Source organism: Dromiciops gliroides, chromosome 2, assembly GCF_019393635.1.
Source record: "Dromiciops gliroides isolate mDroGli1 chromosome 2, mDroGli1.pri, whole genome shotgun sequence".
Taxonomy (NCBI): domain Eukaryota; kingdom Metazoa; phylum Chordata; class Mammalia; order Microbiotheria; family Microbiotheriidae; genus Dromiciops; species Dromiciops gliroides.
In genome coordinates this window covers 309,379,808-309,395,162 of record NC_057862.1, presented here as the reverse complement: position 1 = coordinate 309,395,162, position 15,355 = coordinate 309,379,808, and the positions used below count along the sequence as shown (strand labels likewise).

At 37.6% G+C, this 15,355-nt stretch overlaps 1 protein-coding gene across 11 annotated transcripts in view; it reads right to left on the bottom strand.

Moving 5' to 3' along the window:
* Positions 1–15,355, bottom strand: part of LOC122742174 (ankyrin repeat and KH domain-containing protein 1) — a 133,563-nt gene that overhangs the window by 7,787 nt on the left and 110,421 nt on the right. For 8 of the 11 annotated variants that reach the window (XM_043986225.1, XM_043986228.1, XM_043986227.1 and 5 more), the window contains 4 exons: positions 14,448–14,904; positions 13,470–13,616; positions 2,805–2,954; positions 1,041–2,650 (listed from right to left, as the gene is read on the bottom strand). In XM_043986225.1, coding sequence (XP_043842160.1) covers positions 1,041–2,650; positions 2,805–2,954; positions 13,470–13,616; positions 14,448–14,904 — 2,364 coding nt within the window. The remainder of the gene's footprint in view (positions 1–1,040; positions 2,651–2,804; positions 2,955–13,469; positions 13,617–14,447; positions 14,905–15,355) is intronic. The other 3 variants (XM_043986226.1, XM_043986231.1, XM_043986234.1) reach the window with 1 other exon arrangement.

The following is a 15,355-nucleotide window of genomic DNA, read 5'->3' as shown; positions in this document are numbered from 1 at the left end:
TTGCTTGCCCTTCTAGAGCGCTCCAAAATCTCTTACTAACTCCACAAGAATGAAATCTAATTAGCTTTATCTCTATGTGACTAAGGGGGCAGAAAACCAGAGCCAGCTTTTGGGGCTTTTGAAAGGGTTATGTATATTTTGGGTTCTACTGCACCGTAGGAAGGTAGAAAGTATTTCCAACACTTTAAAGTACAGTACTTTTAATGCCACACCAACAGATTCGTCCTAGTCCACCACACACAGCCACAATTTAAACAAGATAGTTAATCAGTAAAGGGAACAGCATTGTTAAATCCTTCAACTGGGTTTTTCCCCCCAACTATTTCAACTTCAAATTATATTCACCAACCAGAATTATTTTTCAGCACAGTACACACCTAGAGGGCCATTCTCATTTCTATAGTATATACTTTGTTTTGGCTCAGTGTAATACACATATTAACTACCAAAATCAGTTAAAAACTGATACTGGCATCATAATTCATGTGAACTCCACAGCTGGCTTCTAAGTCCATGAAACAAGTCAATCATATTAAGCCCTTTTTAAAAGAATGTACAAACGAACAGGGCAGCCAAGGGGCCTGGAGTCAGGAAGACCTGAATTCAAACGCAGTCTCAGATACTTAGGAGCTGTGTGAACCTGGGCAATTCGCTGGACAGTCTGCCTTAGTTCCTCATCTGTGAAATGAGTGGGGGAAGGAAAGGGCAAACCGCTCCAGTATCTTTGCCAAGAAAACTCCCCAAAAGGGATTATGAAGACTGAATAACAACAAAAATAAATGAATAAGAAATTTCAAATGAGTATGGTAGTAGGAAAAGTCTGAATTTAAAACAACACTTTCTAAAAGGAGTAGGAACTAAGAAAGTATGCTATGAACCCTGTTTCTAAAATTACAAACAACTTACAGTTTTTCATCCAAACTGTCCATTTTATATAACCACAGGGAAATATCTGGCAACAAGGCGGCAATATCATCTTAAAGGAATACAAGTTTATTGACCAAGGCTGAGCAGGCATGATTTAGCTGCTAGTAACTTACCAACTGGACTAGTAGAAACTCGCTGGGAAGGTGGTCTGAATCCAGGTGCCTTAGAGTTATCAGGATGCACATTTTCTAAGTGTCCAAGAACGGAGTTACCCAAGAAAGTTGACTGAACAGTGAAAGATGGATCTGTGGCAGCCCGTGAAGACAGTGGGCAGTCTCCCCAACCCTGGTTAGCTGGCACCTGGTTACTATCGAAAAGACTACTAAAGTGATTGAAAAGTGTGGCTGGACCAAATGTAGGTGGCAAAGATTTATTTGCTGGGTTAATGTGCATCTGAGAACCGTTCATAATGCTCATGGCTGAGGATAGCTGCACTGCAGCTGGTGGACCTTGAGGTGGTGTTAAAGGAACTGGATTTGTAACAAAAATAGACTGTGGATCCTGGTGTACAGTTGCATTGGGTACCACTGAATAAAAAGAACCTCTAGGCTGCATTCGGTGAGAAACTCGGGGTGCTGGTACAGCTAACTGAGGTAAATTATTGTTGTCCTGATTATCAGCAGCAACTGATCGAGGAGAAGCTAAGCTTAATGGAGCAGGCTCTGAGTTAGATGCAAAAGGCAATGACATAGGACTTAAATCGGATATGTTTGCTGGCAGTACCTCCTCCTGTGTGTTATTGAGAGGAGCAGGACTACTAGAAGAGTGGGTTTCTAGGGCTCCTGGGTTGTTGCTGGCAGAAATACTACAATTATTTGCAACTGAAGATGGGGGACACAGGTTTCCCACAGGCTGGTCTTGTGTGGACACCTTCTCTTTGGGAGTTGATATAGCAGAGAAAGAGTCTGTTTTATGTGCAGAAAGTTGTGTTTGTGGAGCACTAGAGGGCAGAAATGCTGTGGGAACTTGTGCACTGCTGATAGGTGCAGAGGAAACAGAAGGTAGAGAACTACAGGTGCTCGTCACAGTAGAGATCACTGTTGCCATGGTACTTGTCTTAGGAACACAGGCAAACAACTGCTTTCTGACTGATGAAGGAGTCCGGCTATTAGTAACACATAGAGGTTGGTTGGTAGCAACTACAGAAGACACAGTGATAGGACAACTGGCAGCAGATAATCCAGGAGACTCTGACTGTAAAATATTTCCATTTTGGTTAGGTAGGCGACCTGCACTGTTATGCTTTGGAGAACTATTGGTGCTCCCAGGGTTAACTGGTCTCACTGGGAATGGTCCCCAAGTATTAGGAGCCGGTGAAAAGGTTCCTCCAAACTGGGCCATAGGTAAGCGAGGATGCCGGATCTGTTGCATAGTTTGGGCAGCCAACAAGGCAAAATGAGGATGGGAATAAGCTAAAGGCAGAGAAACTGGGAAAGAAGAACGTACATTTGCTGGAACGTTCTTATTCAGTTTATTGGTGGGCTGGAAAGTAGATAGTGTTGTTGCCTGTGAAGTTACAAGAGCTGGAGCACCCAATGGAAATGCATTTTTGTTTGAAGAAGCTGTAGTACCTACTCCGGACGAAAAATTTGCATGAATTGATTTGGTGCTGGCAGGGGTTCTGATGTGATTTTTAGGAATTAAATCTTCTAGTTCCTTAGCTGGATCTTGAATAAGAGCATTAATAAGCTGAACTGCATACCTTGTTGACTCTGTGCCACCTCTGAAAGTTTAGACAAAATAAATAGAAAAAATGTTATTCATTAAAGGAAGTTCACTATTAGTTGCAACTCTCGTACTTTCAAACAAAAAAGACCCTCACATGGTATAAAGCCCTTCTTCCCACAGAGTTAGTCAACAGTCTTTTTCATAATTACCTTATTGTGATCATTCTTTCACCATTCTTATCTTTCTGTTTATCCACATCAATATGTGCACCAGTGACATCTTGTATTGCAGTGATGTTGCACCCACCTCTTCCCATTATTCTGGATACAACTGAAGCTGGGACAGACAGTTTCTTTGACCTATGCCACAGAGATTACAAATCAGTTAGAAGCCATCTGATTTTTAATATATCCTGTTTATATTGTGAACACACTAATGATCTTGTTTTTATAGATTTGTATCTAGTCATATACGGCACATTTACCAAATAACGAAGGTGAATTCCTAAATCAGAAACCTAAAATAGGGAGTTAGATTACAATGAAAGATGTTATCTGATTGACTCCAATCCACCCAAAGGAGTCAAAGTCACAGAATCAAAGACTAATATTTGGAAGGGACCTCAAAACTACCTAGTCCCAGTACACATCGGAATAAGAATCTTCCCACACCAAAAAGCAGTCTCAGAGGCTTTGCTAGAAGATCTTCAGCAATAGCAGAACACCCTACCAGCCGAGGCAATTAATATTCCACTTTTGGAGAGCTCTGTTTTATCTTTTTTGTTTGTTTAACTAGGCAGATGACTTCCAGGGTTTTCTTGGAAGTTGGGACCTCCAGATAAGGAACTTCCTTTAACAATTAGATCAGGATCTTTTCTGCATATTGTTATGGTCTTTAAAAATTACCTGGGGCACAAAGAGAATAAGTGCCTGCAGGTCTTCCAGAAACAGAGGCCAGCTATCCAGCAGCAGCTAGTTTAGGAAATGTTACTTCAAAGGAAACCTAAATTTAACTCTCCAAGTTCAGTCCCAGAGGGCAAGTAGAACAAGTGACATGTGATAGCTGATCAAATACTTGGAGATGTTTCCTCTAAGTCTTCTCTTCTCCAGGCTAAACTTCCAACATCCTCAACTTCTTCAGGTAAAATCTTGAACCATGCATGGTTCACCATTCTCTGGATGCTCTCTAGCTTATCAATGTCCCTCACAAAATGTGGTATCCTAAACCAAACACCACACCTTCAATATGCTCTAAGGCAGGGGAAGGCAGAACTATAACTTCCCTCATTCTGGACACCATGCCTCTCAATGCAGCCCAAGGTGCATTAGCTTTTTTCCCTGCTGTTATCATGCTATTGACTCATATTGAGCTGGCTGTCCCATAAAACCTCTATAGTTTTTTTTTTATATAAACTCTTCTCTAAAGAAACCTCCCTAATTTTATACTTAAGAAGCTGATTTTTTGAACCCAGATGTTAGATTTATTAACATTAAAATTTCAGCTTATTAGATTTGGCTTGATGGTCTAAACTGAGATCCTTTTCAATCCTGTTATCTAATGCATTAAGCAATTTTTACAAGTTTTGTATTATACACAAATTTTATAAATACTCCATTTATAACTTTATGTAAATTTTATATAGTATAGGGCCAAACAAGCACAGATCTACTATGGGTTATGTCACTGAAACCCTGTTTCCAAGCTAACAATAAACTGTTAGCAACTATAATTTGTGGCCACCATTTATTCAGTTTTGAATCTCCTAATTATACTTACATGTAGGGTATATTTCACTATTCTTTTTTATAAGAACATGAAGAATTTTGTCAAATGCTTTACTAAGTTCTAAGTAAATGACGCATACTGTATTTCCCTGAAAATTATGTTAGTCTAGAATAAACTGTTCTTGATGAAACCTTTAAGCTCTTTGTGAACATGGCTTCTTTTTCTAGATATTCAATAATTATTCTTTTTTTGGGGGGGTGTGTGAGGCAATTGGGGTTAAGTGACTTGCCCAGGGTCACACAGCCAATAAGTGTCAAGTGTCTGAGGCTGGATTTGAACTCAGGTCCTCCTGACTCCAGGGCCAGTGCTTTATCTACTGTACCACCTAGCCGCCCCCTCTAGTGTCTATTATTAATTTATACTTACCGGCTGTGTGACCCTGGGCAAGTCACTTAACCCTCATTGCCACACACGCCAAAAAAAACAAAACAAAAAAGACACTAGAATTGTGCCAGGAATCAAATGCCATTAGTATTATCTTTTCTATGAATCCCATTCTCCCAATCAAGAGTTGATTCTGTCCTATCTTCACATTTTTTGATGTTCAAGGCTTTCCATTCTGACATTACTCTTCTAGGACAATGCCCTTCTTTTATATTCATTCTCTGCTACTTGCCCTTCTATTTTCTGTACACATCTTTTAAAAACCTAAGCTGGATGATGAGTTCCCTGAAGATTCACATTGGTCTCTTTAAGAGACTCTTTCCTCCCCATCAGAATTGTTTCTGCAGTTTCAGAATTTTATTCTTGAGAATTACCTATCTATTCTGGGTTGCTCAATCATTGCCTCCCTGAATTCACTGAAATCTACTCTACTAAAATCAAAAGTATATATCATATTTATGCACAGATTTCTTCTTAATCACAAACTCTAGGATATAATTGTTACATTCTTGTTAAAGTTCATGTCATTTACATTCCAACAATCAGCATCCCTGTGGCTGGTGAAAATCAGAAAAGAAGTTTCTCTTTGGTTTTTCTATATTTTTTTAAAAAATAAATTTTCATTTATATCAAAGTACACTTCCTAATGTACATTCCACAGAGACATCCCCTATAAAAAAAGAGGGAAAAAAGAAACCTAATCAAGTTATCAAAAAAAAAAAAGTCTCACATTATACACACATAATCTTTCAACTCTGCAAAGAAGGGATAAGAAGAGTAAAATGTTTTCTTATATTTCTTCTTTGAGTCATGTCTGATTACTGTAATTTTATAGCACTCTGTTTCTATTGTTTTATTGCTGCTGTTCTTTTATGTTGTAGTTTTATGAATATTTTTTTCAGATTCTTCTTATTTAATATTGCATCAGTCCATATACGTTTTCCAACACTTTTTTAGTACCTAGTTATTATTTCTTATAGTACAATAATATTCCACTACATTTTTGCACCGAAAACTGTCTGCTTCCTTTTGTTAGGTCCTATAGTTTGCCTATGCAGACTTTGTATATTTGTATATAGCTATCTGAGGCTGTATTTTATTGCTGGCTCCATTCTTCGATCTGTCTCCTAGGAAATTCTAAGTATGCCTCTTGCTATTCTGCCAATATTGCATTCCTATGGTATAGCTTTGTGGACATATATAGATGTCTTTTCCCCCCCTCTCTATTCCCTTTTGGCTTAAGACCTTTGTAAAGTTAGTAAAACTCCAGTAAAATATAATATGATCAACTCTTGTCAGGTGTACTTCATTCCTTGCCAGCAATCCATCGTTGCCATTTTTAAAGCCAAGACTCAGAAATCCAATCTTATTTTTAGATACTGGTTTCTTAACCTAAACAACGCCTGACATTGTGTAGAGTGAATAATGCTTGTTGACTAGATTTAACTACTTGTTTACATAGCCAATCTTCTCTTTTCTGAAGCCCAGTAACATAGCTGATAGGAGAGCTAGAACTACCATATGTATCCACGGGATCATCTTATAAATGATTTCTTCTGGCAATATCATTTGTACCCATGTGAATCACCAGAGGCAGAGAATAGTAATACAGTTTGAAAAGCCTTGGGGACTTCTCTGCCACATCTTAGATGCATGCTTGGTGAAAACAGCAGACTTCTCTTATTATCAGGTTGTCAAAGAGGTATCTCAGGAATTTCTCCATAGGGAGTCACAAAACATCACTACTTATCACCCTTACTGGATGACATTTTATTAATACCAGCCATATATCTACATCATTATTCCTTAGAGGACAAGGAGTGACTTACACCTAAGAGGATGCAGCTTCTTCATCTTCTAAAAGAGCATATTGGTTAGCTTGATGAGAGGCACTGAGGTGGTGCAATGGAAAGAGTACTGAACTTGTAGTCAGGAAGATGTGAGTTGAAATTTTGCCTAACATACCTATTAATAACTGTGACATGGGTAAGTCACTTAACCTCCTTTAGACTGTAAATCTATATGATACTATGAAGTAAATATTCAGGGGTTGTCCACTTTCCCTTTTTCCTTTGTGTTATATTATTCCACACTACAATTTCATGGCATAAGTCAGGATTCCTTCTCTGCCTCTTCATTCTTTTTTTTTTTTTTTTTGGTGAGGCAATTGGGCTTAAGTGACTTGCCCAGGGTCACACAGCTAGTAAGTGTTAAGTGTCTGAGGCCAGATTTGAACTCAGGTACTCCTGACTCCAGGGCCGGTGCTTTATCCACTGCGCCATCTACCTGCCCCTCTCTGCCTCTTCAGATCCTTTTTCTTCATGGTTTTTACACTGACATCCTTCAAATTTTTATAGGAATAATTAATTCTCCCTGAAAATCTAAAGAGAGGCATCCCTTTCCAACCTTTTTAAAAAACAGATTGTTATTGATATCTTTTGGTTTTATATCACCCAGATTTCTGCTGTGTACATTTTTCTCCTCCCTCCCAGTCATCCCTTATGACAATTTTTTTAAAAAAGAAAAAAAAATCAGCAAAACTGATCAATGCATCAAAAAATTCTGATGTCATATGCAAATGCTGCACACCCATGGATTCTGACCTCTACAAAAGAGCAGGGGGAGGTGTCTTCTCATGTCCCTTCTTTTGGGGTCAAGCTTGTTCTTGAGGCATCAGGGTGGCATTGTTGGATAAAGTGTTGGACTTAGATTCAGGCATCAAACACTTACTATCTGTGTCTGTGACCCTGGCAAGTCACTTAACCTCTCCCAGCCTCAGTCTCCTCATCTGTAAAATGGGGATAATAACAGTACCTACTTCACAGGGTGATTATAAGGAGAAAATGAGATAACACATGTAAAGCACTCTGCAAGCTTCAAAGGGCTATATAATTCTAGCTATTATTATTCTTTATTAATTTTGAAACATGCAGTTTTGATTGTTCTGTGGTTGTTGCTCTTTTCATTTAAATTGTTTTTGCCACTGTATTGTTTTCTTGGCTTTGCTTACTTCACTTTGTATCAGTTCATGATGGTCTTCTCATGCTTCTCTGAATTCATCATGTTCATTGTTTCATAGAGCAAAATAATTCTAGGATGGTTGTTTGAATTCATAGTTCCAGCAATAGTGACTGTTTTTCCACATCCCCACAACAAGAATTAGTCCTATCCTCTCATCATCTCTGTCAGTTTGATGGCAAAGCAAAACTCAAGGTTATTCTGATTTTCATTTCTCATTATCAGTAACCTTTTCTATTCTGAAATCCACACAATTAAAATTTCTACCTTATCAAAATTATGGTATCTTTAGGTACACTAGCTCCCAGGTCATTTTGCCTCCTTTCTTAAGGAGTTCAGCACCTGGTTCACCATCTTCCTCTCTTTCTCAAATCCTGCCCTTACATCAGGGAACTTTAATACCCACGGAGATGCTGCCTCAAACATTCTAACTTCTTTAACAGACCTTAGCTACACAGAGAGATGGTTATATATAAGACCTTGCCATTACCTACAAGTGTTTCACTTGCCTAATAAAAACCCTACATTCCCCTGACTAAAACCTCCTATCATTCTACTTCTCCTATGCTTTATCTCTTATACTTACATCCCTCAGTACTTTTTCAGATAGTTTATGTTTGCTCTAATTTCACTCTCCTTTCTTACCAACCTCAACTTCAACTGTACACTGTTCTCTTGCCCCACACTTATCCCCATCCTATTACTGCTCTTTCCTTGCTAAACCTCAGCCCTAGATCACTCCCATAACTCACTTTCTCCACTTTTCTCACTTGATGATGAATAAAGCAGGAGGAAGTCCCATAACTGCTGATTTGGTACACTGCAAATTCATGTTATCCAACTTACAGTATTGGTCCTCATACTGCAAGGCAGTCCTTTTATTCCTCCCTATTTAACTACCATATCCCATTTCTCAAAGAAGGTATTTAAAACCTTCTCTTGCCTGTTTAAGTCCTTTATACTTTCTCCACCCCTCTTCTCTCTCACCGGAGGACTTTGACTCACACTGTACTGAAAAACAAAAACAAAAACAAGCCAGAAGCCATTTGATTTGGCCATTATCTTCTATTCTCTACCTCAAAAATCCTTGACATCATCCTTTTCCGCAGTCTCTGACAAAGCAACTCTTTTACATGTACCCTTGAACCTTATCATCTCTCATTTTCTCCAGCAGAATGCATCCTCCATCATCCCAATCCTTTTTGAATCTTCAACTTTTTGCTATTTTCTTCAAACATGCCCAAGTCCTCTCCATTCTTAATTTCCCCCCCACTAGGCTCTAAAATCTTTTTTTAAAAAAATGATAATAAAGTATTTTATTTTTTTTCCAGTTACATGTAAAGATAGTTCTCAACTTTTGTTTATACAAGCTTTCCAATTTCAGATTTTTCTCCCTCCCTCCCCTAGACAGCAGGTAATTTGATATAGGTTTTTTATATTTTTGTTTTTCAGTATATATATACATATATATGGCTCTATAATCTTCTTAAGCTCTCGTCCTATATATCCTCTTCCCTCAGCCAAACTCCTTGAGAAAGCTGTCTACTCTTAGCACCTTTATGTTCTCTCCTCCCCATAACTCTTTGCAATTTGGTTTCCAAACTCATCAATCACCTGAAACAGCTTTCTTCAAAGTTACTAATGATCCCTTCATTGCCAAATCTGATAGTCTTTTCTTAATATTAATTCTTCTCAACTTATCTGCTACATGATACTATTGATATCCCTTCTCCAAGACACTCTTTCCTCTTTAGGCTTTCATGGTACTCCTTCCTACCTGTCTGACTGCTCCGTCTCAGTCTGCCCTGTTGGATCAACATCTACATCATGCTCCTAGAGTGTGAGTATTTCCCAAGGTTATGTTCTGGACCATCTCTTTCTATACTTTCTGTTTGTAATGTCATAAACTCCCATGGGGTTCACTATCATTTCTATGAAGATGACTCTGGGATCTACCTAATTAGCCTAATTTCTACCAAACTTTAGTCCTGGATACCAAATGCTTATTTAGAAATTTCAAACTGGCTGTCCCAGAGACATCTTATGTTCAATATACCTAAAAATGAATTAATTATATTTTCCCCTAAACTCTTCCCCTCTTCCAAACTTTCCTATTTTTGTTGAAAGTATCACCATTCTACCCATATCTCAGGCTGTCATCAGCATTATCTTGATCTCCTCACTTTCCTTCACTTTCTATATAGTTGTTGTTAAACTTTGCTGTTTCTAGCTTCATAAGATCTGCACTGCCTCCCTCCTCTCCACTCCCAGCTACCAACTTAGTTCAGTCCCTCATAGCCTCTTGCTGGGTTATCCCAACAGCCTAACTGAATCTCCCTACTTCATCTCTCATCACACCTATCCATTCCACACACTGCTGCAAAGTGTTGTTCCTTACGTTCAGATCTGACCATGTGACTGTACTAGGCATGCAATCCCAGTGGCTTTCTATCACCTTCAGAATAAAACACAATCCTCTCTGTTTAGTTTTTAAAGTCCTACACAATCTGGCCCAAATACAGTACTTCTAGCCTTATTGTACATCACTCTCCCTTCTTGTACTATGTTCTCAGTGGCCTTTTCCCCTGGAACCTCCCTCAGTTATGCGGCTTCCTCACTCTGGAATGGTCATTCAATGATATTGTCTCTTCACCCTGGAACATCTCCCCTCATCCCATACTGGTTTCTTCTTCAATTGGTGAGTTCTTTCTGGAATTTCCATTTTGGGGAAGGGCTTGGAGCCCAGACAACCTTACTTCTTCCCGTTCCTTTGGTCTTTCTGTAATTCAGTACCTGTTTTTTGAACTCAGGTACCTTTAGTTTCCCCACATTCCTTCCCCCATGATTTTCAGTTCCTTTTTGTGTGCTGTCTTCTTACATTATTATATAAGATTCTTGAAGGTAGGGCCTTTCTTTTTGCTTATATTTGTATTTCTAGCACTTAGCACAGTGCCTGGTACAAAATAAGCACTTAATGAAAACTTGCTGAATGCCCTCTCTCCTAAACTATGCGTTTGCATTTATTAACATTAGAGCTATGCTGTATGTATTTTAAAATGTACTTGTCTCCCCTGTTGGATGTAAGCTCACTGTGATTACAGATTGGTTCTCTGAACTTGTATCCCATCCAGCTAGCACAGTGTGAGGCACAATGGAAGTACTTAATATTTGTCAACAAATAATGAAGAATGCTACTTTCTTAAGGTGGTTATCACAAGGTGCAGAGACATGCTTTTTTTATATGGAAACTGTAAGAATTAATTTTGCCTGGTCTATTTTTTTACAAGGCTCACTCCCCACCTCCACCCCCACCCCCCATTCTTTCTCTCCATTAATTCCAGGGGAAAGAGGTTGGGGTGGTGCATGGTGATGCAAAAACAAACAAAAAACATCCACTATTGTATTATTTTTTAAAAAATGCACAGATGAGAACATAAGGAATTACAGGAGAAGGCAGACAAGTAACATAATTTATCATATTCTTTAGCAAGCAGTATGAAAAGATTCATGGTTTCATATAGAATCTTCTATTTGTGTTCTGATGTGTGTAAAGAAATGCAAGTCTCTTTTTTGGTGCTTAAGTTCAGAATAATTTTTTTAAAAAATATTGATTAGTAATAGTGATTTATAGTATTCTATCATGTAACTTAATATTCTGTAATTCTTTTGAGAACCAATCTGTACAATAGTTTTTCTATTTCATGTGGCTGAAATCCTCTATTTTGTCTTTCAAAATTGTCTCTATCTTTGTCTGGTTAAGACATCCCCTACCTATAGCTGTCAAAGGTATATATGGTTTGCTTCTCTTTTAATTTTTCTATGGAATAATTTTTAATATTCAGATCATCTACATACTTTGAGTTTCTAGTGGAAAACAGTATAAAATGTTGGTCTAATTTTGGGGTTTTTTGGCTGTTTTCTCTCACAACTAGCTAATTTCTAATTTCTTAATTTCTGCCAGACTACTTTCCAGTTTTCCCAAACAAATTCTTATCAAATAGGGGATTCTTTTCTAAGTTAAGTTGTACTTCTAGATTTACTGATAACACTTAATCACTGAGTTCAATTATTTCCATTCTTCTTTGTCTACTGTGTTCCATTGATCTACTTTTCTATTTTTTTTTTAACAGTGCCCAATGGCTGTGTTACTTGATAATTTTAAATATAGTTTGGAGTTCAGAAGTGCTATTCCTCCTTTATTCCCGTATTTTTTCATTACATACAGTTCTCACCTTCCATAAATTCGTGTTAAGCAAATTCAACTTTACATAAAGAATTCTGAAAGAAATCACTATTCCAAAAACACTTGTTAACTTTACCGTACACTACTGTGCTCTCTCTCTACTCCTGTCCCGCAGTTCAGCAATCCCTGGCCTCCCACAACTTCACAAAGAAAACAAAAACAAAACAAAAAACAACCAACCAACCAACCAACCAAAAAAAAAAAAAAATCAAATAACCCCTCCCCTCCCCCAAACAACTCTCCAAATGAAAGCAGAAGAACTGACATGTGGAGAGAATACCATTGCTGTCACAATGCGGGGTGGTGGTGGTGGTGGTGGTGTGTTGGCTTGAGCCCTCCAGCACAGAGAGAGGAGACTTTTGCCCCGCTCTGGCCACCCAACCATTTGCCTGTCTTCTGTCTGTCCTCAGGTACTCCATATGTCTGTCTCCAGCCCCTGCATATCACCTGTCATCTCCTGATTGAATCTGTATCCAGTCCCCATGTATCTGCCACCTCCACATATTATTCCTTTCAGTTCTAGTCAGGGCCCTAGGTAGCTGGCTCTGGCCCCCATCTGTTTCTCCTCCTGCTCTTGTTTCTCTGTCCCTGGCCCTGAGTTTTGTTTTTGTCTTTGCATTTCCAATACCAAGGTAGCGCATGACAAAGCCAAGCCTTTGATCCTACTGAACAAGCATTTATTTTCTTGCATCTCTCCTATCACTTAGCTCTAATTGCCATCCCATCTTCTTTCACATATTTTCAACACTATCACTATTGTCTCCTTCCCAACAGCCTAGAATCATGCTTGAGTCTCTGTAATTAAAAGAAATAACCATTGCCTAACCCTTCTAGACCTGGCTATCATGTTCCATCTCTCTTCATAATCAGGTGTTACTCTTTCTACCTTTGTTTCATATTATTATCCTTTATATACATTCACAGAAAACATGGTTCTGATTATTTCTATGTTTGAAATGCTTTCCCTCCATTTATTTACGTGATGAATTCCTTTCAAGACCTAATCAAATGTCATCTACTCTGAACCCTCCATTTCGTTACAGCTTTCCTTTAAGCCCTCAAAAAATAATTCTCTAATGCATGTCATATAATATTGTTATGTTACAGTCATCTGTGCTTAATGTCTTATCCTTCCCCTCCACTAGGCTATAAGGACTTGGAAGGCTGAGAATTAGCTAAATTTTTATCTTCCCTGGCAGCAAAATGTTTTTTAGTGAGCAATAAACACAATTCATAAGGTACTGTGCCCTACTCCCCCAAACCTATCTTCTCTTACACTTACTGTTTATAAAACAAAAGCACATGCAATATTTCAATTTTGCTTCACTGAATTTAGGATGTATTACGATTAAGTATGACATCACAGTTTAAAATAATGATTTATTATGTAAATCTTGGAAGTCCTTAACACTTGTGAATGTTAAATTATAAAAATAAACTTTACCTTCGCACAACTTCTTTCCATCCTTCTTCTCTCTTCTGGCCTCTTTTAGGGCTGGTAAGATTTAGCTTTATGTTTGGAGAACTCACTGGCAATGACACTGATTTATAGTTTGTTGACAACGAATTAGTATTAACTTCACCTTCAAGTCTGTAAAGACAAAATGACTCCTTCTAGTAAAAGCAAAATAAAACAAAATGAAATCCTTTGAAGACTAAATCAAGATGGATGTTAGCCATATATTATTAGACAGTCAATAACTGTCATAAAATCACTGAACTGGAATTGATCGTAAATAATAATTATTTAAACATCTTCTCTGTCCCCAAGCGTATATATGATTAAACTTAAGTTCACAGAGATTATGATTTATCCAAGGTCACATAATTTGGTATCAGAAGTAGAACTAACACAAGGTTCTCTTGATTCTCAAACATTTGTGGAATCATATACTTCCTATGATTCATATTTGAGAGGCGTTGTCATACTCAGAATGATCGATGGACTTGATTTAAAGTGTGATACATCAAATGTTTAACTACTAACACAGAAAAAGAAGGTGCAAATACTCCAACTTAAACTTTAATGTTAAATTTAGCAGCTAGAAATGAGGCCTAATGGGTTTTTATGCAAAGCAGTACACTGTAGGTGTCAAACAGGTTTGCTTGTCAATTTTAGAGGCAAAGAAAGCTACAGTAAGATGCATTACTCATATTTTGACTATAGAGAATTTTCACAATTTCTTCTTGGTTCAAGTCACCAAGAATAATTTGTTAGGAACCATTTTGTTCCCTAAATCATAGAATGGAATATACTTTGGAGGGCAGAGACAAGTTTTAAAATTGTGTTTTGAACAGAAATGATAATTTGGTAAATCTGATTATTGGTATTCAACACTATAAAACCTGTATAATGAAAAGCATACAGTTGGAAAGGAAAAATAAGCTAAAGTACAGAAGAAATTAGGACAAAAAAACTGACCTTGTTTGAATTTTGGAAGTGGTAGTGCTGGTCTTTTCTTCATGGGAATGAATTAACAGTGATGTATATCTTCTATCACCAGATGAATTTACATCCATTGTGAAATTTAACTCTTGGCTTTTACCACCACTGCTACTCTCGCTGTTACAGTCTGTGCTATCCAGATTATCAGAATCACTATTTCCACCTGCACCACCACCTCTTGGTTCTCCATTTATTTTATTTTTATCTGCCTTTTGTTGTGCAAGAGATATATGTTGATCTGGTAAAATTAAATGCACAGTTGGAGGCGTTTCTTTTGTTTTGTTTTTCTTATTTTTTCGATTGGTGCTGGGGGTTGTTACCACATTAGCCCTCTTTTTCCCAAACACATTGGTAAATGTAGTAGATGTGGCAGAGATCCCAATTGTAGTGGTAGTGGTTGCACTAGGAGGCTCTATGGGAACTTCTTGCTCTGCTAATAGAAATAAATAAATAAATGTTACATTCAAAATAGCTATATAGTCAATTGTTAATAAGTCTGAAAATAAAAAAAGAAAACAAAAAAAGTTTAAAAATCAAGACATTGTTAGTAGTTTTATTTTCACAAATTTCTACTCTATAAAGAAATCCCTATTGCTTTCAGAATTAATGTATTATCATGCTATACCTAATTTGACATGAAAAACAGAACTCATTAAAATTTCCTAATCAAATTTACCAATATGCTCTTTGGTAAGAATTGTTTGAATTTAGAATTAAAAACACACCAAGAGTAGGGCAGCTAGATGGTGCAGTGGATAGAGCACCAGCCCTGGATTCAGGAGTACCTGAGTTCAGATCCAGCCTCAGACACTTAACACTTACTAGCTGTGTGACCCTGGGCAAGTCACTTAACCCCAATTGCCTTACTAAAAAACAAACAAACA